General features: G+C 50.0%; 1 protein-coding gene across 8 annotated transcripts in view; it reads right to left on the minus strand.

Annotated features, from left to right (window-relative positions):
* Positions 1-27,961, minus strand: part of LOC139546200 (abl interactor 2-like) — a 100,205-nt gene that overhangs the window by 62,562 nt on the left and 9,682 nt on the right. For 7 of the 8 annotated variants that reach the window (XM_071354305.1, XM_071354304.1, XM_071354308.1 and 4 more), the window contains exons 2-5: positions 7,076-7,243; positions 2,545-2,721; positions 2,262-2,279; positions 872-972 (exon numbers count right to left, since the gene is read on the minus strand). In XM_071354305.1, coding sequence (XP_071210406.1) covers positions 872-972; positions 2,262-2,279; positions 2,545-2,721; positions 7,076-7,243 — 464 coding nt within the window. The remainder of the gene's footprint in view (positions 1-871; positions 973-2,261; positions 2,280-2,544; positions 2,722-7,075; positions 7,244-27,961) is intronic. The other variant, XM_071354306.1, reaches the window with a different exon arrangement.

The raw sequence follows: 27,961 nt of genomic DNA on the forward strand, positions 1-27,961 counted from the left end.
CGGGGTGGTGGGTTATACACTCTATCAGCAGGGTAGAACAGCAGTCTCTGGTAAGACACGGGGTGGTGGGTTATACACTCTATCAGCAGGGTAGAACAGCAGTCTCTGGTAAGACACGGGGTGGAGGGTTATACACTCTATCAGCAGGGTAGAACAGCAGTCTCTGGTAAGACACGGGGTGGAGGGTTATACACTCTATCAGCAGGACAGAACAGCAGTCTCTGGTAAGACACGGGGTGGAGGGTTATACACTCTATCAGCAGGGTAGAACAGCAGTCTCTGGTAAGACACGGGGTGGAGGGTTATACACTCTATCAGCAGGACAGAACAGCAGCCTCTGGTAAGACACGGGGCGGTGGGTTATACACTCTATCAGCAGGACAGAACAGCAGCCTCTGGTAAGACAGAGGTCCAACCTCTGGAGGCTGAAGAAATTTGGATTGTCACCTAAAACCCTCACAAACTTTTACAGATGCACAATTGAGAGCATCTTGTCGGGCTGTATCACCGCCTGGTACGACAACTGTAATCTGTAATCTACAGTACCTAACATCAACGACCTACATTTGATTAGAGGGCTGAGAAAGGTTATGTAACAAGCTGCCAGACTGACGTTATTCCTCCTAGAAAATAGCTGTAATAGCACAGCCTTGTGAGACGTTCCATCATCACTTTAGCAAATCAGAAATCAACACAGAATATGACTTCAGATGTTGAGATGTTCCTCTTCCCACACAACATCAGGTCACAGATGAGGAAACACAGATGAGAAAACAAACAGGACAGTTGGCCCTTCCACAATCTCCAATAGAAATAGGATTCATGTTATTGCTATGGTTATGCCACCATCATGGATAGTGACATCACATACCCAATGGTTCCCTTCCCTGGCATGGGGGGGCTGGGGGGTTTCTGGGTCGGGGCGTTGGTTCGAGGGAGACCTCCACCCATCTTCATATTCTGGCTGATGACCTGTGAGGAGAGTCATCTAGGAATCATTCCCCGCCCACTCAGGAGTTATGACATCAGAAACCTTGCTACATCATACACATTGCTGTGAGAACATCCTTAGCAACAGACACATCGCTGAGAGAACATCATTACCTTGAACCTTAGCAACAGACACATCACTGTGAGAACATCCTTAGCAACAGACACATCGCTGAGAGAACATCCTTACCTTGAACCTTAGCAACAGACACATCACTGTGAGAACATCCTTAGCAACAGACACATTGCTGTGAGAACATCCTTACCTTGAACCTTAGCAACAGACACATCGCTGTGAGAACATCCTTAGCAACAGACACATTGCTGTGAGAACATCTTTACCTTGAACCGTAGCAACAGACACATTGCTGTGAGAACATCCTTAGCAACATACACATCGCTGTGAGAACCTCCTTAGCAACAGACACATCGCTGTCAGAACATCCTTAGCAACAGACACATTGATGTGAGAACATCCTACCTTGAACCTTAGCAACAGACACATCGCTGTGAGAACATCCTTACCTTGAACCTTAGCAACAGACACATTGCTGTGAGAACATCCTTACCTTGAACCTTAGCAACAGACACATTGCTGTGAGAACATCCTTAGCAACAGACACATTGCTGTGAGAACATCCTTACCTTGAACCTTAGCAACAGACACATCACTGTCAGAACATCCTTAGCAACAGACACATCGCTGTGAGAACATCCTTACCTTGAACCTTAGCAACACACAGCTGTGAGAACATCCTTACCTTGAACCTTAGCAACAGACACATCACTGTCAGAACATCCTTAGCAACAGACACATCGCTGTGAGAACATCCTTACCTTGAACCTTAGCAACAGACACATCGCTGTGAGAACATCCTTACCTTGAACCTTAGCAACAGACACATCGCTGTCAGAACATCCTTAGCAACAGACACATTGCTGTGAGAACATCCTTACCTTGAACCTTAGCAACAGACACATCGCTGTAAGAACATCCTTACCTTGAACCTTAGCAACAGACACATCGCTGTCAGAACATCCTTAGCAACAGACACATTGCTGTGAGAACATCCTTACCTTGAACCTTAGCAACAGACACATCGCTGTGAGAACATCCTTACCTTGAACCTTAGCAACAGACACAGCTGTGAGAACATCCTTAGCAACAGACACATCGCTGTCAGAACATCCTTACCTTGAACCGTAGCAACAGACACATCGCTGTCAGAACATCCTTAGCAACAGACACATCACTGTCAGAACATCCTTACCTTGAACCTTAGCAACCACTTAAAGCAGGAATGAAAGCCAGAGAAGAGAAAAGGGAGAGCAGTGGGAGGTTAGTGAGAGGAGGAAGACAGCCATTAGAGGAAAAACCATAGCTAGTTATGACAGTATGCAACATTACCAGTTAGATAAGCAGTGAAAATGATGCCGTATTGTCCATCTCTAAGAAGAGCTCTAAGCATGCAACTATTAAGAAATATACTACTGCATCATATTCACACCTGAAGCATTACACGAGTAACAATCAATTGTGTTGTTTCAACCTACCTTGACTCCATGGCCGACGTCATCCAGCACATTGTAATCTATAGGTTTACAGATGTACCGAACCGGCCTCTCCGGATTGGCTGGAGCAACGATTTTGTGGGTGCGAGATGTGTTCTTATTGGTAGTCAGGATTCCAATCTCTCTCCTTGCCACCTTCTCCTTGTGGATGTCCACCGTCTGTATGGAGAGAGACAGACAGAGAGCGGTGGAGAGAGAGGAAGAGAAAGAGAGGTAGAGAAAGAGGTGAATGAGTTAAATGGTCATCAACATCCTGTGTAATAACTGGGCCCACCGAGCTGTGTCATCAACATCCTGTGTAATAACTGGGCCCTCCGAGCTGTGTCATCAACATCCTGTGTAATAACTGGGCCCACCGAGCTGTGTCATCAACATCCTGTGTAATAACTGGGCCCTCCGAGCTGTGTCATCAACATCCTGTGTAATAACTGGGCCCACCGAGCTGTGTCATCAACATCCTGTGTAATAACTGGGCCCACCGAGCTGTGTCATCAACATCCTGTGTAATAACTGGGCCCACCGAGCTGTGTCATCAACATCCTGTGTAATAACTGGGCCCACCGAGCTGTGTCATCAACATCCTGTGTAATAACTGGGCCCACCGAGCTGTGTCATCAACATCCTGTGTAATAACTGGGCCCACCGAGCTGTGTCATCAACATCCTGTGTAATAACTGGGCCCACCGAGCTGTGATATCAACATCCTGTGTAATAACTGGGCCCACCGAGCTGTGTCATCAACATCCTGTGTAATAACTGGGCCCTCCGAGCTGTGTCATCAACATCCTGTGTAATAACTGGGCCCACCGAGCTGTGATATCAACATCCTGTGTAATAACTGGGCCCTCCGAGCTGCGTCATCAACATCCTGTGTAATAACTGGGCCCTCCGAGCTGTGTCATCAACATCCTGTGTAATAACTGGGCCCTCCGAGCTGTGTCATCAACATCCTGTGTAATAACTGGGCCCACCGAGCTGTGATATCAACATCCTGTGTAATAACTGGGCCCACCGAGCTGTGTCATCAACATCCTGTGTAATAACTGGGCCCACCGAGCTGTGTCATCAACATCCTGTGTAATAACTGGGCCCACCGAGCTGTGTCATCAACATCCTGTGTAATAACTGGGCCCACCGAGCTGTGTCATCAACATCCTGTGTAATAACTGGGCCCACCGAGCTGTGTCATCAACATCCTGTGTAATAACTGGGCCCTCCGAGCTGTGTCATCCCGACAGCATGAGCAGCTCACTTTAATTTCACACCAATTTAAAAAATATGTCAGAAATAACTTCACAGGATATAGGATGACTAATGAACAAGTCATAGACACTGTTTTACTGTCTGAGTCCCAAATGGTACATTTGTTCCCTATATAGTGCACTACTTTAGACCAGGGCCCTATTCCCTATATAGTGCACTACTTTAGACCAGGGCCCTATTCCCTATATAGTGCACTACTTTAGACCAGGGCCCTATTCCCTATATAGTGCACTACTTTAGACCAGGGCCCTATTCCCTATATAGTGCACTACTTTAGACCAGGGCCCTATTCCCTATATAGTGCACTACTATAGACCAGGGCCCTATTCCCTATATAGTGTACTACTATAGACCAGAGCCCTATTCCCTATATAGTGCACTACTTTAGACCAGGGCCGTCTGCAGCTGTGTCTAACTGGATCTAACCCCTTCCTATTGCATGCTGCTCTTCTCTGCTGTGGATAGCCTGGTTAAACCTGACTGAATGCTTTAACACAATACACAGCGTGGTTTAACCAGGCTAGGGAGGAGAGACGGTAATGATGTCACAGTGTGGTTTAACCAGGCTAGGGAGGAGAGACGGTAATGATGTCACAGTGTGGTTTAACCAGGCTAGGGAGGAGAGACGGTAATGATGTCACAGTGTGGTTTAACCAGGCTAGGGAGGAGAGAAGGTAATGATGTCACAGTGTGGTTTAACCAGGCTAGGGAGGAGAGAAGGTAATGATGTCACAGTGTGGTTTAACCAGGCTAGGGAGGAGAGAAGGTAATGATGTCCCACAACAAACACAGGGTCTGGGTTAATTTCACAAATAATCTCTGTAAATTCCAAGTCAGTCTTTGAATTCAGAGATTATTCAATTCAATTCCAATGTTAGGTCAATTCCAAGAACTCAATATTATCCCTAACAAATCCACAAACTCAATTCCTTCAGGCTTTCAGGCTGATCGTGTCAATGTTCAGAAAGACTAGCTGTACTGGAAATATAGAAATACCAGTTAAAATGATTTAAAACAAATCCTGCAGTCATTGTTCCATACTACGTGCTGTAATTCCATTAACCGATCCAGTAGTGACAGTAACTGATCCTTATTATTAGAGTAGCCAGTCCCGTTATAATCCTGGTCCTGTGAGAGTGGATTAGCCCCGGGCTACTATAGAGTAGCCAGTCCCGTTATAATCCTGGTCCTGTGAGAGTGGATTAGCCCCGGGCTACTATAGAGTAGCCAGTCCCTTTATAACCCTGGTCCAGCTGCCCTGTGAGAGTGGGATAGCCCCGGGCTACTATAGAGTAGCCAGTCCCTTTATAACCCTGGTCCAGCTGCCCTGTGAGAGTGGGATAGCCCCGGGCTACTATAGAGTAGCCAGTCCCTTTATAACCCTGGTCCAGCTGCCCTGTGAGAGTGGGATAGCCCCGGGCTACTATAGAGTAGCTAGTCTCTTTATAACCCTGGTCCAGCTGCCCTGTGAGAGTGGATTAGCCCCGGGCTACTGTAGAGTAGCTAGTCTCTTTATAACCCTGGTCCAGCTGCCCTGTGAGAGCGGGATATCCCCGGGCTACTATAGAGTAGCTAGTCCCTTTATAACCCTGGTCCAGCTGCCCTGTGAGAGTGGGATAGCCCCGGGCTACTATAGAGTAGCTAGTCTCTTTATAACCCTGGTCCAGCTGCCCTGTGAGAGCGGGATATCCCCGGGCTACTATAGAGTAGCTAGTCCCTTTATAACCCTGGTCCAGCTGCCCTGTGAGAGTGGGATAGCCCCGGGCTACTATAGAGTAGCTAGTCTCTTTATAACCCTGGTCCAGCTGCCCTGTGAGAGTGGGATAGCCCCGGGCTACTATAGAGTAGCTAGTCCCTTTATAACCCTGGTCCAGCTGCCCTGTGAGAGCGGGATAGCCCCGGGCTACTATAGAGTAGCCAGTCCCTTTATAACCCTGGTCCAGCTGCCCTGTGAGAGTGGGATAGCCCCGGGCTACTGTAGAGTAGCTAGTCCCTTTATAACCCTGGTCCAGCTGCCCTGTGAGAGCGGGATATCCCCGGGCTACTTTAGAGTAGCCAGTCCCTTTATAACCCTGGTCCAGCTGCCCTGTGAGAGTGGGATAGCCCCGGGCTACTGTAGAGTAGCTAGTCCCTTTATAACCCTGGTCCAGCTGCCCTGTGAGAGTGGGATAGCCCCGGGCTACTATAGAGTAGCTAGTCTCTTTATAACCCTGGTCCAGCTGCCCTGTGAGAGTGGGATAGCCCCGGGCTACTATAGAGTAGCTAGTCCCTTTATAACCCTGGTCCAGCTGCCCTGTGAGAGTGGGATAGCCCCGGGCTACTATAGAGTAGCCAGTCCCTTTATAACCCTGGTCCAGCTGCCCTGTGAGAGTGGGATAGCCCCGGGCTAATATAGAGTAGCTAGTCTCTTTATAACCCTGGTCCAGCTGCCCTGTGAGTGGATTAGCCCCGGGCTACTATAGAGTAGCTAGTCCCTTTATAACCCTGGTCCAGCTGCCCTGTGAGAGCGGGATAGCCCCGGGCTACTATAGAGTAGCTAGTCCCTTTATAACCCTGGTCCAGCTGCCCTGTGAGAGCGGGATAGCCCCGGGCTACTATAGAGTAGCCAGTCCCTTTATAACCCTGGTCCAGCTGCCCTGTGAGAGGGATAGCCCCGGGCTACTATAGAGTAGCTAGTCTCTTTATAACCCTGGTCCAGCTGCCCTGTGAGAGTGGATTAGCCCCGGGCTACTATAGAGTAGCTAGTCTCTTTATAACCCTGGTCCAGCTGCCCTGTGAGAGGGATAGCCCCGGGCTACTATAGAGCCTGTGTCACAGCTCAGAGGAGGAGCAGTAACCTCAGATGTGTTGACCTGGGGTGTAGTTCTCAGAGAGAGAGGGAGAAAGGGGGGGTGACAACAGGGGAATAGGTCAAAGTTCATGTGAAACACTGCCTGACGTGTCTCTGTCATCCGTCCCTGACTAGAACACAGAGGAATGGAAAGAGCAGGACGACTACCTGCGATGTCAGAGCAGCGGATGTGTTCGACGATGTCAGAGCAGCTGATGTGTTCGACATGCACCAGTGTCAAATTCGCTTTGGTAACTTCTACTGTTTTAGTCAAATAAAAGTTTTCCTCATCACTGTGTTTCTGCTTGCTTGTTTTAGGTCTAAGATATATTACTGTAAAGCACTCTGAGACCACTGTTCGTGTAGAAAAGAGATTTCTACATCCATTTAACTGGTTGATTAGTTGATTGAAGGTCTTACCTGTGAGATATGGTTGATGGAGAACTCCATGCGTTGGAGCTGCGAGGCCTGGATATCAAGCATTTGGAGGACATTGTTAGCCAAGGTGTTGATCAGATAAGCTACACTGGCCAGGGACTGGGACGTATAGTCCTTCGTCTCCTCCAGGGCTCGCTGCTTATCTGGGGACTAGAGAGAGAGAGAGGTTACTTTATTGTCCACAAGGTCCAATGGAAATTTGACGAGCAAAGGGAAAGGGAGAGAGCGAAAGAGAGGGGGGGATGCGAGAGAAAGAAGGAGCGAGAGGTAGAGGGCGTATCAGATGCTCAACATGTTCTGCTCACACCTACTGTGATGGTCCGGGCCTAAACCACACTAGACACTATGGAACACAAAGCTATCTCATCCTGGAATATACAAGGTCAGAGGTCATCTGCCTTTGGCCTAAAGAGCAGGAACCCAGACTTCATCAAAGAAATTGGAAATATAGACATTGTCATCCTATAAGAAAAATGGTATAAAGGAGATGGACCCACTGGTTGTCCTCTAGGTTACAGAGAGTTGGTAGTCCCATCCACCACACTACCAGGTGGGTGGTATAGAGGAGACGGACCCACTGGTTGCCCTCTAGGTTACAGAGAGCTGGTAGTCCCATCCACCACACTACCAGGTGGGTGGTATAGAGGAGACGGACCCACTGGTTGCCCTCTAGGTTACAGAGAGCTGGTAGTCCCATCCACCACACTACCAGGTGGGTGGTATAGAGGAGACAGACCCACTGGTTGTCCTCTAGGTTACAGAGAGCTGGTAGTCCCATCCACCACACTACCAGGTGGGTGGTATAGAGGAGACAGACCCACTGGTTGCCCTCTAGGTTACAGAGAGCTGGTAGTCCCATCCACCACACTACCAGGTGGGTGGTATAGAGGAGACTGACCCACTGGTTGTCCTCTAGGCTACAGAGAGCTGGTAATCCCATCCACCAAACTACCAGGTGGGTGGTATAGAGGAGACGGACCCACTGGTTGCCCTCTAGGTTACAGAGAGCTGGTAGTCCCATCCACCACACTACCAGGTGGGTGGTATAGAGGAGACGGACCCACTGGTTGCCCTCTAGGTTACAGAGAGCTGGTAGTCCCATCCACCACACTACCAGGTGGGTGGTATAGAGGAGACGAACCCACTGGTTTCCCTCTAGGCTACAGAGAGCTGGTAGTCCCATCCACCACACTACCAGGTGGGTGGTATAGAGGAGACGGACCCACTGGTTGCCCTCTAGGCTACAGAGAGCTGGTAGTCCCATCCACCACACTACCAGGTGGGTGGTATAGAGGAGACGGACCCACTGGTTGCCCTCTAGGTTACAGAGAGCTGGTAGTCCCATCCAGCACACTACCAGGTGGGTGGTATAGAGGAGACGGACCCACTGGTTTCCCTCTAGGTTACAGAGAGCTGGTAGTCCCATCCACCACACTACCAGGTGGGTGGTATAGAGGAGACGGACCCACTGGTTGCCCTCTAGGCTACAGAGAGCTGGTAGTCCCATCCACCACACTACCAGGTGGGTGGTATAGAGGAGACAGACCCACTGGTTGCCCTCTAGGTTACAGAGAGCTGGTAGTCCCATCCACCACACTACCAGGTGGGTGGTATAGAGGAGACAGACCCACTGGTTGCCCGCTAGGTTACAGAGAGCTGGTAGTCCCATCCACCACACTACCAGGTGGGTGGTATAGAGGAGACGGACCCACTGGTTGCCCTCTAGGTTACAGAGAGCTGGTAGTCCCATCCACCACACTACCAGGTGGGTGGTATAGAGGAGACAGACCCACTGGTTGTCCTCTAGGTTACAGAGAGCTGGTAGTCCCATCCACCACACTACCAGGTGGGTGGTATAGAGGAGATGGACCCACTGGTTGCCCTCTAGGTTACAGAGAGCTGGTAGTCCCATCCACCACACTACCAGGTGGGTGGTATAGAGGAGACGGACCCACTGGTTGCCCTCTAGGTTACAGAGAGCTGGTAGTCCCATCCACCACACTACCAGGTGGGTGGTATAGAGGAGACAGACCCACTGGTTGCCCTCTAGGTTACAGAGAGCTGGTAGTCCCATCCACCACACTACCAGGTGTGAAACAGGGAAGGGACTCAGGGGATATGCTAATTTGATATAGAGCAGACCTAACTCACTCCATTAAATTAGTCAAAACAGAAACATTTTACATTTGGCTAGAAATTCAAAAGGAAATGATCTCAACAGAGAAACATGTCCTCCTGTGTGCTACCTATATCTCCCCACTAGAATCCCCATACTTTAACGATGACAGCTTCTCCATCCTGGAGGGGGAAATCAATCATTTCCAGGCTCAGGGACATGTACTAGTCTGTGGCGACCTAAATGCCAGAACTGGACAAGAACCTGACACCCTCAGCACACAGGGGAACACCTGGAGGTGACAGTGTACCCCCCCATAGACACAATTATGACACAACAACCAACAAAAACGGGTAACAGTAGCTGCAGCTCTGTCGCACACTGGGTATGTACATAGTCAATGGTAGGCTTCGAGGGGACTCCTACAGGCTCATCCTTTGACAGTTCTGTAGATTACTTTATCACGGACCTCAACCCAGAGTCTCTCAGAGCGTTCACAGGCAGCCCACTGACACCCCTATCAGATCACAGCAAAATCACAGTCTACTTGAACAGAGCAATACTCAAATCATGAGGAATCAAAGACAAAGGAACTGAGTAGTATTAACAAATGGCAACAACAAATGCAATCCCTTTTAGACAACTTCCTGGACAAAATGTTTCACTGTAATAGTGAAGGTGTAAACTTGGCAGTAGAAAACCTAAACAGTATATTTCACCTCTCAGCTTCCCTGTCAAATCTAAAAATGTCAAAATGAAAAAAAAATGAACATTGACAAATGGTTTGATGAAGAATGCAAAAACCTAAGAGAGAAATGGAGAAACCTGTCCAACCAAAAACATAGAGCCAGAGACGTACAGTCAATAACACAACAGAACAAATCTATGTATAGTGTGTGCAAATGTAGAAGAGTAGGGAGGAAGGCAATAAATAGGCCATAGAGGTGAAAATAATTACAATTTAGCATTAACACTGGAGTGATAGATGTTGCAGATGATGAATGTGCAAGTAGAGATACTGGGGTGCAAAAGAGCAAGAAGATAAATAATAATATGGGGATGAGGTAGTTGGGTGGGCTATTTACAGATGGGCTGTGTACAGGTACAGTGATCGGTAAGCTGCTCTGACAGCTGATGCTTAAAGTTAGAGAGGGAGATAAGTCTCCAGCTAGAGTGATTTTTGCAATTCGTTCCTGGAAGGAAAGGCGGCCAAAGGAGGTGTTGGCTTTGGGGATGACCAGTGAGATATACCTGCCGGAGCGCGGGCTACGGGTGGGTGTTGCTATGGGGACCAGTGAGCTGAGATAAGGCAGGGCTTTACCTAGCATAGACTTATAGATGACCTGGAGCCAGTGGGTCTGGCGACGAATATGTAGCGAGGGCCAGCCAACGAGAGCATACAGGTCACAGTGGTGGGTGGTATAAGGGGCTTTGGTGACGGATGGCCCTGTGATAGACTACATCCAGTTTGCTGAGTAGAGTGTTGGAGGCTATTTTGTAAATGACATCGCCGAAGTCGAGGATCGGTAGGATGGTCAGTTTTACGAGGGTAAGTTTGGCAGCAAGAGTGAAGGAGGCTTTGTTGCGAAATACGTAGGTGTAATTTTGGATTGGAGATGCTTGATGTGAGTCTGGAAGGAGAGTTTACAGTCTAACCAGACACCAAGGTATTTGTAGTTGTCCACGTATTCTAGGTCAGAACCGTCCAGAGTAGTGATGCTAGTCGGGCGGGCGGGTGCGGGCAGCGAACGGTTGAAAAGCATGCATTTAGTTTTACTAGCGTTTAAGAGCAGTTGGAGGCCACAGAAGGAGTGTTTTATGGCATTGAAGCTCGTTTGGAGGTTTGTTAACACAGTGTCCAAAGAAGGGCCAGATGTATACAGAATGGTGTCGTCTGCGTAGAGGTGGATCAGCGAATCACCAGCAGCAAGAGCGACATAATTGATATATACAGAGAAGAGAGTCGGCCCATCATTACAACACTGTGTACACACACACACACACACGACATTTGAAATGTCTCTATTCCTTTGGAACTTGTGAGTGTACAGTTAATAAACAAATGATCTATTTTAGCTTGTTTTGGCCAATAAAGCCCATTGAATTAAGAGAGAGAGAGAGAGAACAGTGCCAGTCAGTGAAAAGAGGTAAATGGAGACTGGTTTCCTGGTTTCCTTCTCCGTCTCTAACACTCCACAGCTGTGATCTTAGCAGTACAAGCCTCTCATTAATCAACTCCATATTAGATCCATTGTGAGAATTGTACCAAGCAGCAAAAGCTTTATAATAAACCCCAATTCCTTAACGCGTGATAATTAAAATCCCAACTTCCTAAAGGAACACATTAAGCTTCTGTTTATAATTTGTTATTATCCGTTCTTTAATAAGTAAATAATATTTGTTATTATCCGTTCTTTAATAAGGGAAACCCATTGGTGCACTGAGAACAGTTCAAGCATTGTGAGCAACAATTTCAGTTACAACACTTTAAATAAATGACTTTTAGAAACAAACACACCATCAAAACAAGTGCAGTTTTCACATTGTTTATCAGAGCCCTAAATTCACCTTTCAGGACCAAAGAATCGAGTTTTAGAGTGACTTACACGGTCATTCAATTACCGTCACAGCCCTACTTCATCCCTGAGCTGTTCTCCTCTCAACCTGATCTCAGTACAGGCTTTAACCCTGAGCTGTTCTCCTCTCAGCCTGATCTCAGTACAGGCTTTAACCCTGAGCTGTTCTCCTCCTCTAAGCCTGATCTCAGTACAGGCTTTAACCCTGAGCTGTTCTCCTCCTCTCAGCCTGATCTCAGTACAGGCTTTAACCCTGAGCTGTTCTCCTCTCAGCCTGATCTCAGTACAGGCTTTAACCCTGAGCTGTTCTCCTCTCAGCCTGATCTCAGTACAGGCTTTAACCCTGAGCTGTTCTCCTCCTCTCAGCCTGATCTCAGTACAGGCTTTAACCCTGAGCTGTTCTCCTCTCAGCCTGATCTCAGTACAGGCTTTAACCCTGAGCTGTTCTCCTCTCAGCCTGATCTCAGTACAGGCTTTAACCCTGAGCTGTTCTCCTCTCAGCCTGATCTCAGTACAGGCTTTAACCCTGAGCTGTTCTCCTCCTCTCAGCCTGATCTCAGTACAGGCTTTAACCCTGAGCTGTTCTCCTCCTCTCAGCCTGATCTCAGTACAGGCTTTAACCCTGAGCTGTTCTCCTCTCAGCCTGATCTCAGTACAGGCTTTAACCCTGAGCTGTTCTCCTCTCAGCCTGATCTCAGGACAGGCTTTAACCCTGAGCTGTTCTCCTCTCAGCCTGATCTCAGTACAGGCTTTAACCCTGAGCTGTTCTCCTCTCAGCCTGATCTCAGTACAGGCTTTAACCCTGAACTGTTCTCCTCTCAGCCTGATCTCAGTACAGGCTTTAACCCTGAGCTGTTCTCCTCCTCTCAGCCTGATCTCAGTACAGGCTTTAACCCTGAGCTGTTCTCCTCTCAGCCTGATCTCAGTACAGGCTTTAACCCTGAGCTGTTCTCCTCTCAGCCTGATCTCAGTACAGGCTTTAACCCTGAGCTGTTCTCCTCTCAGCCTGATCTCAGTACAGGCTTTAACCCTGAGCTGTTCTCCTCCTCTCAGCCTGATCTCAGTACAGGCTTTAACCCTGAGCTGTTCTCCTCTCAGCCTGATCTCAGTACAGGCTTTAACCCTGAGCTGTTCTCCTCTCAGCCTGATCTCAGTACAGGCTTTAACCCTGAGCTGTTCTCCTCTCAGCCTGATCTCAGGACAGGCTTTAACCCTGAGCTGTTCTCCTCTCAGCCTGATCTCAGTGCAGGCTTTAACCCTGAGCTGTTCTCCTCCTCTCAGCCTGATCTCAGTACAGGCTTTAACCCTGAGCTGTTCTCCTCTCAGCCTGATCTCAGTACAGGCTTTAACCCTGAGCTGTTCTACTCTCAGCCTGATCTCAGTACAGGCTTTAACCCTGAGCTGTTCTCCTCCTCTCAGCCTGATCTCAGTACAGGCTTTAATCCTGAGCTGTTCTCCTCTCAGCCTGATCTCAGTACAGGCTTTAACCCTGAGCTGTTCTCCTCTCAACCTGATCTCAGTACAGGCTTTAACCCTGAGCTGTTCTCCTCTCAGCCTGATCTCAGTACAGGCTTTAACCCTGAGCTGTTCTCCTCCTCTCAGCCTGATCTCAGTACAGGCTTTAACCCTGAGCTGTTCTCCTCCTCTCAGCCTGATCTCAGTACAGGCTTTAACCCTGAACTGTTCTCCTCTCAGCCTGATCTCAGTACAGGCTTTAACCCTGAGCTGTTCTCCTCCTCTCAGCCTGATCTCAGTACAGGCTTTAACCCTGAGCTGTTCTCCTCTCAGCCTGATCTCAGTACAGGCTTTAACCCTGAGCTGTTCTCCTCCTCTCAGCCTGATCTCAGTACAGGCTTTAACCCTGAGCTGTTCTCCTCTCAGCCTGATCTCAGTACAGGCTTTAACCCTGAGCTGTTCTCCTCCTCTCAGCCTGATCTCAGTACAGGCTTTAACCCTGAGCTGTTCTCCTCCTCTCAGCCTGATCTCAGTACAGGCTTTAACCCTGAGCTGTTCTCCTCTCAGCCTGATCTCAGTACAGGCTTTAACCCTGAGCTGTTCTCCTCTCAGCCTGATCTCAGGACAGGCTTTAACCCTGAGCTGTTCTCCTCTCAGCCTGATCTCAGTACAGGCTTTAACCCTGAGCTGTTCTCCTCTCAGCCTGATCTCAGTACAGGCTTTAACCCTGAGCTGTTCTCCTCCTCTAAGCCTGATCTCAGTACAGGCTTTAACCCTGAGCTGTTCTCCTCTCAGCCTGATCTCAGTACAGGCTTTAACCCTGAGCTGTTCTCCTCTCAGCCTGATCTCAGTACAGGCTTTAACCCTGAGCTGTTCTCCTCTCAGCCTGATCTCAGTACAGGCTTTAACCCTGAGCTGTTCTCCTCTCAGCCTGATCTCAGTACAGGCTTTAACCCTGAGCTGTTCTCCTCTCAGCCTGATCTCAGTACAGGCTTTAACCCTGAGCTGTTCTCCTCCTCTCAGCCTCATCTCAGTACAGGCTTTAACCCTGAGCTGTTCTCCTCTCAGCCTGATCTCAGTACAGGCTTTAACCCTGAACTGTTCTCCTCTCAGCCTGATCTCAGTACAGGCTTTAACCCTGAGCTGTTCTCCTCCTCTCAGCCTGATCTCAGTACAGGCTTTAACCCTGAGCTGTTCTCCTCTCAGCCTGATCTCAGTACAGGCTTTAATCCTGAGCTGTTCTCCTCTCAGCCTGATCTCAGTACAGGCTTTAACCCTGAGCTGTTCTCCTCCTCTCAGCCTGATCTCAGTACAGACTTTAACCCTGAGGGATGTGCTGTCGGAGCACACTCTCTCTCTCTCTCTCCTCTCCAGCTCTCCCTTTTTCGCCATCTCCCCTACCTGCCCTCATTAAGTCAACACGCAGACCAATGAATCAGCGTGGTTGGGTAATGAGCTGGGTAATGAGCTGGGTAATGAGCTGGGTAAGTAAAACAACTTGCACCCTTCACACCTAATGAGGTATTAACACTGAAGACACAAGGGCAAATGGTATTTACAGTTCAATCAATATAAACTAGTATGCTCCTCATAAGTATTTCTACTAGGAATACTTGTCCGGAGGGAGAGAGGGAGCAGCGCATTCATACCCCAAGTCATACGACTGCTAAATAGTTCAATATAAATCAACAAAAATATATTTTTTAAACGCAACATGTAAAAGTGTTCGTCCCATTTTTCATGAGCTGAAATTAAATAAAAAGTCCCAGAAATGTTCAATTCCCATAAAAAATGTTGTGCTAAAATGTGCTTCCTGTTAGTAATTTCTCCTTTACCAAGATAATCCATCCACCTGACAGGTGTGGCATATCAAGAAGATGATTAAACAGCATGATCATTACACAGGTGCACCTTGTGCTGGGGACAATAACAAGGCCACTAAAATGTGCAGTTTTGTCACAAAACACAATGCCACAGATGTCTCAAGTTTTGAGGGAGTGTGGAATTGGCATGCTGCCTGTAGGAATGTCCACCAGAGCTGTTGCCAGAGAATTTAATGTTCATTTCTCTACCATAAGTCGCCTCCAACATCATTTTACAGAATTTGGCAGTCCTGCCGACCTCAAAACCATAGATTACGTGTAGCCACGCCAGCCCAGGAGCTCCACATCCGGCTTCTTTACCTGCGGGATCGTCAGCCACCCAGACAGCTGATGAAACAGGAGTATTTCTGTTTGTAATAAAACCCTTTTGTTGGGAAAAAAGGGCTTTACTGAGGACTTGGTTTACAAGACAAACATGTCTCAGAGCCTACTTAAAAATACAAGAAGGACGCGACTACGGGTAGACGGGAGGAAGCGACTACGGGTAGACGGGAGGAAGCGACTACGGGTAGACGGGAGGAAGCGACTAAGGGTAGACGGGAGGAAGCGACTAAGGGTAGACGGGAGGAAGCGACTAGGGGTAGACGGGAGGAAGCGACTAGGGGTAGACGGGAGGAAGCGACTAAGGGTAGACGGGAGGAAGCGACTAAGGGTAGACGGGAGGAAGCGACTAAGGGTAGACGGGAGGAAGCGACTACGGGTAGACGGGAGGAAGCGACTAAGGGTAGACGGGAGGAAGCGACTAAGGGTAGACGGGAGGAAGCGACTAAGGGTAGACGGGAGGAAGCGACTAAGGGTAGACGGGAGGAAGCGACTAAGGGTAGACGGGAGGAAGCGACTAAGGGTAGACGGGAGGAAGCGACTAAGGGTAGACGGGAGGAAGCGACTAAGGGTAGACGGGAGGAAGCGACTAAGGGTAGACGGGAGGAAGCGACTAAGGGTAGACGGGAGGAAGCGACTAAGGGTAGACGGGAGGAAGCGACTAAGGGTAGACGGGAGGAAGCGACTAAGGGTAGACGGGAGGAAGCGACTAAGGGTAGACGGGAGGAAGCGACTAAGGGTAGACGGGAGGAAGCGACTAAGGGTAGACGGGAGGAAGCGACTAAGGGTAGACGGGAGCAAGCGACTAAGGGTAGACGGGAGCAAGCGACTAAGGGTAGACGGGAGGAAGCGACTAAGGGTAGACGGGAGGAAGCGACTAAGGGTAGACGGGAGGAAGCGACTAAGGGTAGACGGGAGGAAGCGACTAAGGGTAGACGGGAGGAAGCGACTACGGGTAGACGGGAGGAAGCGACTACGGGTAGACGGGAGGAAGCGACTACGGGTAGACGGGAGGAAGCGACTACGGGTAGACGGGAGGAAGCGACTACGGGTAGACGGGAGGAAGCGACTACGGGTAGACGGGAGGAAGCGACTACGGGTAGACGGGAGGAAGCGACTACGGGTAGACGGGAGGAAGCGACTACGGGTAGACGGGAGGAAGCGACTACGGGTAGACGGGAGGAAGCGACTAAGGGTAGACGGGAGGAAACGACTAAGGGTAGACGGGAGGAGGCGACTAAGGGTAGACGGGAGGAAGCGACTACGGGTAGACGGGAGGAAGCGACTACGGGTAGACGGGAGGAAGCGACTACGGGTAGACGGGAGGAAGCGACTACGGGTAGACGGGAGGAAGCGACTACGGGTAGACGGGAGGAAGCGACTACGGGTAGACGGGAGGAAGCGACTACGGGTAGACGGGAGGAAGCGACTACGGGTAGACGGGAGGAAGCGACTACGGGTAGACGGGAGGAAGCGACTAAGGGTAGACGGGAGGAAGCGACTACGGGTAGACGGGAGGAAGCGACTACGGGTAGACGGGAGGAAGCGACTACGGGTAGACGGGAGGAAGCGACTAAGGGTAGACGGGAGGAAGCGACTACGGGTAGACGGGAGGAAGCGACTAAGGGTAGACGGGAGGAAGCGACTACGGGTAGACGGGAGGAAGCGACTAAGGGTAGACGGGAGGAAGCGACTAAGGGTAGACGGAGGAAGCGACTAAGGGTAGACGGGAGGAAACGACTACGGGTAGACGGGAGGAAGCGACTACGGGTAGACGGGAGGAGGCGACTACGGGTAGACGGGAGGAGGCGACTAAGGGTAGACGGGAGGAAGCGACTAAGGGTAGACGGGAGGAAGCGACTACGGGTAGACGGGAGGAAGCGACTACGGGTAGACGGGAGGAAGCGACTACGGGTAGACGGGAGGAAGCGACTACGGGTAGACGGGAGGAAGCGACTAGGGGTAGACAGGAAGTGACTAGGGGTAGACGGGAGGAAGCGACTAAGGGTAGACGGGAGGAAGCGACTACGGGTAGACGGGAGGAAGCGACTACGGGTAGACGGGAGGAGGCGACTAAGGGTAGACGGGAGGAAGCGACTAGGGGTAGACAGGAAGTGACTAGGGGTAGACAGGAAGTGACTAGGGGTAGACAGGAAGTGACTAGGGGTAGACAGGAGGAAGTGACTAGGGGTAGCAACACCTTTACTGTGCTGTATATTTCTGTCATTTAGATATAGATTTAGTGTTGACTAGAGCCCTATTCCCTATATAGTGTACTACTATAGACCAGAGCCCTATTCCTATATAGAATATAGGGTGCCATTTGGGACGTACTGCGCCTAACTATAGTAGTGCACTATATAGGGAATAGGAACCCTAACTATCTAGGGTTCTGTTGCACTGTGGTTTCCCTGGTTACCAACCACACAAACACTGAGCAGAGGTACCACACCTACACCAGCTCCTCTCCAATCTCAACCCCACACCCCGTCCCTCTTTCCCCTGTTTCCCAGCATCCCAACAGCAAGTCAGCCCAGTTTCAATTACCTGTGGGAGTCTCCGGTGGGAGGTAACCTAAAACAGATGTAGAGGTTGAGAGGAGCCCTCCTTCTAGCCAAGCTGGAGAGGAAACCCTCAATCCAGACGCCGTGGAGAGTAGGAGTAAAGTAGAAATGTGGAGACCCCTCTTTGCCCCCCGAGCTGGAGAGGAAGCAAAGCTTTCCCACCTCCCTCACAGACCAGACACCAGGGCTATGGAGAGAGGGGGTTACCTGGATATAGACACCAGGGCTATGGAGAGAGGGGGTTTACTGGATATAGACACCAGGGCTATGGAGAGAGGGGGTGTACTGGATATAGACACCAGGGCTATGGAGAGAGGGGGTTTACTGGATATAGACACCAGGGCTATGGAGAGAGGGGGTTTCCTGGATATAGACACCAGGGCTATGGAGAGAGGGGGTTTACTGGATATAGACACCAGGGCTATGGAGAGAGGGGGTGTACTGGATATAGACACCAGGGCTATGGAGAGAGGGGGTTTACTGGATATAGACACCAGGGCTATGGAGAGAGGGGGTGTACTGGATATAGACACCAGGGCTATGGAGAGAGGGGGTGTACTGGATATAGACACCAGGGCTATGGAGAGAGGGGGTTTACTGGATATAGACACCAGGGCTATGGAGAGAGGGGGTTTACTGGATATAGACACCAGGGCTATGGAGAGAGGGGGTTTACTGGATATAGACACCAGGGCTATGGAGAGAGGGGGTTTACTGGATATAGACACCAGGGCTATGGAGAGAGGGGGTTTACTGGATATAGACACCAGGGCTATGGAGAGAGGGGGTGTACTGGATATAGACACCAGGGCTATGGAGAGAGGGGGTTTACGGGATATAGACACCAGGGCTATGGAGAGAGGGGGTGTACCGGATATAGACACCAGGGCTATGGAGAGAGGGGGTGTACCGGATATAGACACCAGGGCTATGGAGAGAGGGGGTGTACTGGATATAGACACCAGGGCTATGGAGAGAGGGGGTGTACTGGATATAGACACCAGGGCTATGGAGAGAGGGGGTTTACGGGATATAGACACCAGGGCTATGGAGAGAGGGGGTGTACTGGATATAGACACCAGGGCTATGGAGAGAGGGGGTGTACTGGATATAGACACCAGGGCTATGGAGAGAGGGGGTTTACTGGATATAGACACCAGGGCTATGGAGAGAGGGGGTGTACTGGATATAGACACCAGGGCTATGGAGAGAGGGGGTGTACTGGATATAGACACCAGGGCTATGGAGAGAGGGGGTGTACTGGATATAGACACCAGGGCTATGGAGAGAGGGGGTGTACTGGATATAGACACCAGGGCTATGGAGAGAGGGGGTGTACTGGATATAGACACCAGGGCTATGGAGAGAGGGGGTTTACTGGATATAGACACCAGGGCTATGGAGAGAGGGGGTTTACGGGATATAGACACCAGGGCTATGGAGAGAGGGGGTGTACTGGATATAGACACCAGGGCTATGGAGAGAGGGGGTGTACTGGATATAGACACCAGGGCTATGGAGAGAGGGGGTTTACGGGATATAGACACCAGGGCTATGGAGAGAGGGGGTGTACTGGATATAGACACCAGGGCTATGGAGAGAGGGGGTTTACTGGATATAGACACCAGGGCTATGGAGAGAGGGGGTGTACTGGATATAGACACCAGGGCTATGGAGAGAGGGGGTTTACTGGATATAGACACCAGGGCTATGGAGAGAGGGGGTTTACGGGATATAGACACCAGGGCTATGGAGAGAGGGGGTGTACTGGATATAGACACCAGGGCTATGGAGAGAGGGGGTTTACTGGATATAGACACCAGGGCTATGGAGAGAGGGGGTTTACCAGATATAGACACCAGGGCTATGGAGAGAGGGGGTTTACTGGATATAGACACCAGGGCTATGGAGAGAGGGGGTGTACTGGATATAGACACCAGGGCTACTCTGGTGACAGTGATAAGACCAGGAAGACAGGACCTCACTGGACTACTCTGGTGACAGTGATATGGACAGGAAGACAGGACCCCACCGGACTACTCTGGTGACAGTGATATGGACAGGATAAGACCAGGAAGACAGGACCCCTTATATAGGTAGGAGTTACCTAATGTCATTTTTTGGTGAGTACACATTTACAAAAGAATATGAACAAGAGACATTGTGCAACCAAACAGAGTTGACTCATGCTTGTCTGAAGGAAGAACGGTGTCTGTGTGGAGTCTAGAGTCGCTAGGGTAACGGGCCTGCCTGGAGAAGAGGGGGAGGAGCAGACAGGCCGAGAACTGAGAAAAACAGAAAATCAAGATCGCAGTGACAGCTGTACAGATAACTCATCCAAATGGGCTTTGACTTCTGAAACATGGCAGAAAGCTATTACAATGATGCCCCCGTCACCTTTTTCATTCGGCCACTTACTTAGATAACTAGAAAGTGAACCTTTTGGGGGTCGCGTTAAATGAAGAATTCTGCGTTTTTTAAGCAGCAATTTTTTTTTAAATAAAACGCATAACAAATATCTTATGCTCTAAAACGTTTCTGATTGTAATTTCTGCTCGGCCTCAGACTAATGTTGTGCTTCCGTTGCATTTCTCCACTCAGATGAGAATTCATGACGGGGTGTTGTATCAGCAGACAGCGCTCAGACTGATGTGGAGCTACTTCTCTCCGGTGTAGCCAGTCTACTGTTCTCCGGTGTAGCCAGTCTACTGTTCTCCGGTGTAGCCAGTCTACTGTTCTCCGGTGTAGCCAGTCTACTGTTCTCCGGTGTAGCCAGTCTACTGTTCTCCGGTGTAGCCAGTCTACTGTTCTCCGGTGTAGCCAGTCTACTGTTCTCCGGTGTAGCCAGTCTACTTTTCTCCGGTGTAGCCAGCCTACTTTTCTCCGGTGTAGCCAGCCTACTTTTCTCCGGTGTAGCCAGTCTACTTTTCTCCGGTGTAGCCAGTCTACTTCTCTCCGGTGTAGCCAGCCTACTTTTCTCCGGTGTAGCCAGCCTACTTTTCTCCGGTGTAGCCAGTCTACTTTTCTCCGGTGTAGCCAGTCTACTTCTCTCCGGTGTAGCCAGCCTACTTTTCTCCGGTGTAGCCAGTCTACTTTTCTCCGGTGTAGCCAGTCTACTTCTCTCCGGTGTAGCCAGCCTACTTTTCTCCGGTGTAGCCAGTCTACTTTTCTCCGGTGTAGCCAGCCTACTATTCTCCGAGGTAGCCAGCCTACTATTCTCCGGGGTAGCCAGCCTACTATTCTCCGGTGTAGCCAGCCTACTTTTCTCCGGTGTAGCCAGCCTACTTTTCTCCGGTGTAGCCAGCCTACTTTTCTCCGGTGTAGCCAGTCTACTTTTCTCCGGTGTAGCCAGCCTACTATTCTCCGAGGTAGCCAGCCTACTATTCTCCGGGGTAGCCAGCCTACTATTCTTCGGTGTAGCCAGCCTACTTTTCTCCGGTGTAGCCAGCCTACTTTTCTCCGGTGTAGCCAGCCTACTTTTCTCCGGTGTAGCCAGCCTACTTTTCTCCGGTGTAGCCAGCCAACTTTTCTCGGTGTAGCCAGCCTACTTTTCTCCGGTGTAGCCAGTCTACTTTTCTCCGGTGTAGCCAGTCTACTTTTCTCCGGTGTAGCCAGTCTACTTTTCTCCGGTGTAGCCAGTCTACTTCTCTCCGGTGTAGCCAGTCTACTTCTCTCCGGTGTAGCCAGTCTACTTTTCTCCGGTGTAGCCAGCATACTTTTCTCCGGTGTAGCCAGCATACTTTTCTCCGTGTAGCCAGCCTACTTTTCTCCGTGTAGCCAGCCTACTTTTCTCCGGTGTAGCCAGTCTACTTTTCTCCGGTGTAGCCAGTCTACTTCTCTCCGGTGTAGCCAGCCTACTTTTCTCCGGTGTAGCCAGTCTACTTTTCTCCGGTGTAGCCAGCCTACTATTCTCCGGTGTAGCCAGCCTACTATTCTCAGAGGTAGCCAGCCTACTATTCTCCGGTGTAGCCAGCCTACTTTTCTCCGGTGTAGCCAGCCTACTTTTCTCCGGTGTAGCCAGACTACTTTTCTCCGGTGTAGCCAGCCTACTTTTCTCCGGTGTAGCCAGCCAACTTTTCTCGGTGTAGCCAGCCTACTTTTCTCCGGTGTAGCCAGTCTACTTTTCTCCGGTGTAGCCAGTCTACTTTTCTCCGGTGTAGCCAGTCTACTTTTCTCCGGTGTAGCCAGTCTACTTTTCTCCGGTGTAGCCAGTCTACTTCTCTCCGGTGTAGCCAGTCTACTTCTCTCCGGTGTAGCCAGCCTACTTTTCTCCGAGGTAGCCAGCCTACTTTTCTCCGGTGTAGCCAGCCTACTTTTCTCCGTGTAGCCAGCCTACTTTTCTCCGGTGTAGCCAGTCTACTTTTCTCCGGTGTAGCCAGCCTACTTTTCTCCGGTGTAGCCAGCCTACTTTTCTCCGGTGTAGCCAGCCTACTTTTCTCCGGTGTAGCCAGCCTACTTTTCTCCGGTGTAGCCAGCCTACTTTTCTCCGGTGTAGCCAGCCTACTTTTCTCCGGTGTAGCCAGCCTACTTTTCTCCGTGTAGCCAGCCTACTTTTCTCCGTGTAGCCAGCCTACTTTTCTCCGTGTAGCCAGCCTACTTTTCTCCGTGTAGCCAGCCTACTTTTCTCCGTGTAGCCAGCCTACTTTTCTCCGGTGTAGCCAGCCTACTTTTCTCCGGTGTAGCCAGCCTACTTTTCTCCGGTGTAGCCAGCCTACTATTCTCCGTGTAGCCAGCCTACTATTCTCCGAGGTAGCCAGCCTACTATTCTCCGGGGTAGCCAGCCTACTATTCTCCGGGGTAGCCAGCCTACTATTCTCCGGTGTAGCCAGCCTACTTTTCTCCGGTGTAGCCAGTCTACTTTTCTCCGGTGTAGCCAGCCTACTATTCTCCGAGGTAGCCAGCCTACTGTTCTCCGGTGTAGCCAGCCTACTGTTCTCCGGTGTAGCCAGTCTACTGTTCTCCGGTGTAGCCAGTCTACTGTTCTCCGGTGTAGCCAGTCTACTGTTCTCCGGTGTAGCCAGTCTACTGTTCTCCGGTGTAGCCAGTCTACTGTTCTCCGGTGTAGCCAGTCTACTTTTCTCCGGTGTAGCCAGTCTACTTTTCTCCGGTGTAGCCAGTCTACTTTTCTCCGGTGTAGCCAGTCTACTTTTCTCCGGTGTAGCCAGTCTACTTTTCTCCGGTGTAGCCAGTCTACTTTTCTCCGGTGTAGCCAGTCTACTTTTCTCCGGTGTAGCCAGTCTACTTTTCTCCGGTGTAGCCAGCCTACTTTTCTCCGGTGTAGCCAGCCTACTTTTCTCCGGTGTAGCCAGCCTACTTTTCTCCGGTGTAGCCAGCCTACTTTTCTCCGGTGTAGCCAGCCTACTTTTCTCCGGTGTAGCCAGCCTACTTTTCTCCGGTGTAGCCAGTCTACTTTTCTCCGGTGTAGCCAGTCTACTTTTCTCCGGTGTAGCCAGTCTACTTTTCTCCGGTGTAGCCAGTCTACTTTTCTCCGGTGTAGCCAGCCTACTTTTCTCCGGGTAGCCAGCCTACTTTTCTCCGTGTAGCCAGCCTACTTTTCTCCGGTGTAGCCAGGCTACTTTTCTCCGGTGTAGCCAGCCTACTTTTCTCCGGTGTAGCCAGCCTACTTTTCTCCGGTGTAGCCAGCCTACTTTTCTCCGGTGTAGCCAGTCTACTTTTCTCCGGTGTAGCCAGTCTACTTTTCTCCGGTGTAGCCAGTCTACTTTTCTCCGGTGTAGCCAGTCTACTTTTCTCCGGTGTAGCCAGTCTACTTTTCTCCGGTGTAGCCAGCCTACTTTTCTCCGGTGTAGCCAGCCTACTTTTCTCCGGTGTAGCCAGCCTACTTTTCTCCGGTGTAGCCAGTCTACTTTTCTCCGGTGTAGCCAGTCTACTTTTCTCCGGTGTAGCCAGCCTACTTTTCTCTGGTGTAGCCAGCCTACTTTTCTCCGGTGTAGCCAGCCTACTTTTCTCCGGTGTAGCCAGCCTACTTTTCTCCGGTGTAGCCAGCCTACTTTTCTCCGTGTAGCCAGCCTACTTTTCTCCGGTGTAGCCAGGCTACTTTTCTCCGGTGTAGCCAGCCTACTTTTCTCCGGTGTAGCCAGCCTACTTTTCTCCGGTGTAGCCAGCCTACTTTTCTCCGGTGTAGCCAGCCTACTTTTCTCCGGTGTAGCCAGTCTACTTTTCTCCGGTGTAGCCAGTCTACTTTTCTCCGGTGTAGCCAGTCTACTTTTCTCCGGTGTAGCCAGTCTACTTTTCTCCGGTGTAGCCAGTCTACTTTTCTCCGGTGTAGCCAGTCTACTTTTCTCCGGTGTAGCCAGTCTACTTTTCTCCGGTGTAGCCAGTCTACTTTTCTCCGGTGTAGCCAGTCTACTTTTCTCCGGTGTAGCCAGTCTACTTTTCTCCGGTGTAGCCAGTCTACTTTTCTCCGGTGTAGCCAGTCTACTTTTCTCCGGTGTAGCCAGTCTACTTTTCTCCGGTGTAGCCAGTCTACTTTTCTCCGGTGTAGCCAGTCTACTTTTCTCCGGTGTAGCCAGTCTACTTTTCTCCGGTGTAGCCAGTCTACTTTTCTCCGGTGTAGCCAGTCTACTTTTCTCCGGTGTAGCCAGTCTACTTTTCTCCGGTGTAGCCAGTCTACTTCTCTCCGGTGTAGCCAGTCTACTTCTCTCCGGTGTAGCCAGTCTACTTCTCTCCGGTGTAGCCAGTCTACTTCTCTCCGGTGTAGCCAGCATACTTTTCTCCGGTGTAGCCAGCCTACTTTTCTCCGGTGTAGCCAGCCTACTTTTCTCCGGTGTAGCCAGCCTACTTTTCTCCGGTGTAGCCAGTCTACTTTTCTCCGGTGTAGCCAGTCTACTTTTCTCCGGTGTAGCCAGCCTACTTTTCTCCGGTGTAGCCAGCCTACTTTTCTCCGGTGTAGCCAGCCTACTTTTCTCCGGTGTAGCCAGCCTACTTTTCTCCGTGTAGCCAGCCTACTTTTCTCCGTGTAGCCAGCCTACTTTTCTCCTGTCTAGCCAGCCTACTTTTCTCCGTGTAGCCAGCCTACTTTTCTCCGGTGTAGCCAGCCTACTTTTCTCCGTGTAGCCAGCCTACTTTTCTCCGTGTAGCCAGCCTACTTTTCTCCGTGTAGCCAGCCTACTTTTCTCCGTGTAGCCAGTCTACTTTTCTCCGTGTAGCCAGTCTACTTTTCTCCGTGTAGCCAGCCTACTTTTCTCCGTGTAGCCAGCCTACTTTTCTCCGTGTAGCCAGCCTACTTTTCTCCGTGTAGCCAGCCTACTTTTCTCCGTGTAGCCAGCCTACTTTTCTCCGTGTAGCCAGCCTACTTTTCTCCGTGTAGCCAGCCTACTTCTCTCCGGTGTAGCCAGTCTACTTTTCTCCGGTGTAGCCAGCCTACTTTTCTCCGGTGTAGCCAGCCTACTTTTCTCCGGTGTAGCCAGTCTACTTTTCTCCGGTGTAGCCAGTCTACTTTTCTCCGGTGTAGCCAGCCTACTTTTCTCCGGTGTAGCCAGCCTACTTTTCTCCGGTGTAGCCAGCCTACTTTTCTCCGGTGTAGCCAGCCTACTTTTCTCCGGTGTAGCCAGCCTACTCTTCTCCGGTGTAGCCAGCCTACTCTTCTCCGGTGTAGCCAGACTACTTTTCTCCGGTGTAGCCAGCCTACTTTTCTCCGGTGTAGCCAGCCTACTTTTCTCCGGTGTAGCCAGCCTACTTTTCTCTATCAGCCCAAACTAGGCTAAAGTCTACCAGACTGTGTTGTTCAGCTATCACCCCAAACTAGGCAAAAGTCTACCAGACTGTTGTTCAGCTATCAGCCCAAACTAGGCTAAAGTCTACCAGACTGTTGTTCAGCTATCAGCCCAAACTAGGCTAAAGTCTACCAGACTGTGCCTTTCAGCTATCAGCCCAAACTAGGCTAAAGTCTACCAGACTGTGCCTTTCAGCTATCAGCCCAAACTAGGCTAAAGTCTACCAGACTGTGCCTTTCAGCTATCAGCCCAAACTAGGCTAAAGTCTACCAGACTGTGCCTTTCAGCTATCAGCCCAAACTAGGCTAAAGTCGACCAGACTGTGCCTTTCAGCTATCAGCCCAAACTAGGCTAAAGTCTACCAGACTGTGTCTTTCAGCTATCAGCCCAAACTAGGCTAAAGTCTACCAGACTGTGCCTTTCAGCTATCAGCCCAAACTAGGCTAAAGTCTACCAGACTGTGTTGTTCAGCTATCAGCCCAAACTAGGCTAAAGTCTACCAGACTGTGTTGTTCAGCCCAAACTAGGCTAAAGTCTACCAGACTGTGTTGTTCAGCTATCAGCCCAAACTAGGCTAAAGTCTACCAGACTGTTGTTCAGCTATCAGCCCAAACTAGGCTAAAGTCTACCAGACTGTTGTTCAGCTATCAGCCCAAACTAGGACAAAGTCTACCAGACTGTTGTTCAGCTATCAGCCCAAACTAGGCTAAAGTCTACCAGACTGTGCCTTTCAGCTATCAGCCCAAACTAGGCTAAAGTCTACCAGACTGTGTCTTTCAGCTATCAGCCCAAACTAGGCTAAAGTCTACCAGACTGTGTTGTTCAGCTATCAGCCCAAACTAGGATAAAGTCTACCAGACTGTGTTGTTCAGCTATCAGCCCAAACTAGGCTAAATTCTACCAGACTGTGTCTTTCAGCTATCAGCCCAAACTAGGCTAAAGTCTACCAGACTGTGTTGTTCAGCTATCAGCCCAAACTAGGATAAAGTCTACCAGACTGTGCCTTTCAGCCCAAACTAGGCTAAAGTCTACCAGACTGTGCCTTTCAGCTATCAGCCCAAACTAGGCTAAAGTCTACCAGACTGTGCCTTTCAGCTATCAGCCCAAACTAGGCTAAAGTCTACCAGACTGTGCCTTTCAGCTATCAGCCCAAACTAGGCTAAAGTCTACCAGACTGTGCCTTTCAGCTATCAGCCCAAACTAGGCTAAAGTCTACCAGACTGTGTCTTTCAGCTATCAGCCCAAACTAGGCTAAAGTCTACCAGACTGTGCCTTTCAGCTATCAGCCCAAACTAGGCTAAAGTCTACCAGACTGTGTTGTTCAGCTATCAGCCCAAACTAGGCTAAAGTCTACCAGACTGTGTTGTTCAGCCCAAACTAGGCTAAAGTCTACCAGACTGTGTTGTTCAGCTATCAGCCCAAACTAGGCTAAAGTCTACCAGACTGTGTTGTTCAGCTATCAGCCCAAACTAGGCTAAAGTCTACCAGACTGTTGTTCAGCTATCAGCCCAAACTAGGCTAAAGTCTACCAGACTGTTGTTCAGCTATCAGCCCAAACTAGGACAAAGTCTACCAGACTGTTGTTCAGCTATCAGCCCAAACTAGGCTAAAGTCTACCAGACTGTGCCTTTCCGCTATCAGCCCAAACTAGGCTAAAGTCTACCAGACTGTGTCTTTCAGCTATCAGCCCAAACTAGGCTAAAGTCTACCAGACTGTGTTGTTCAGCTATCAGCCCAAACTAGGATAAAGTCTACCAGACTGTGTTGTTCAGCTATCAGCCCAAACTAGGCTAAATTCTACCAGACTGTGTCTTTCAGCTATCAGCCCAAACTAGGCTAAAGTCTACCAGACTGTGTTGTTCAGCTATCAGCCCAAACTAGGATAAAGTCTACCAGACTGTGCCTTTCAGCCCAAACTAGGCTAAAGTCTACCAGACTGTGCCTTTCAGCTATCAGCCCAAACTAGGCTAAAGTCTACCAGACTGTGCCTTTCAGCTATCAGCCCAAACTAGGCTAAAGTCTACCAGACTGTGCCTTTCAGCTATCAGCCCAAACTAGGCTAAAGTCTACCAGACTGTGTTGTTCAGCTATCAGCCCAAACTAGGCTAAAGTCTACCAGACTGTGTTGTTCAGCCCAAACTAGGCTAAAGTCTACCAGACTGTGTTGTTCAGCTATCAGCCCAAACTAGGCTAAAGTCTACCAGACTGTGTTGTTCAGCT

This window comes from Salvelinus alpinus, chromosome 20 (assembly GCF_045679555.1).
Source record: "Salvelinus alpinus chromosome 20, SLU_Salpinus.1, whole genome shotgun sequence".
NCBI lineage: Eukaryota > Metazoa > Chordata > Actinopteri > Salmoniformes > Salmonidae > Salvelinus > Salvelinus alpinus.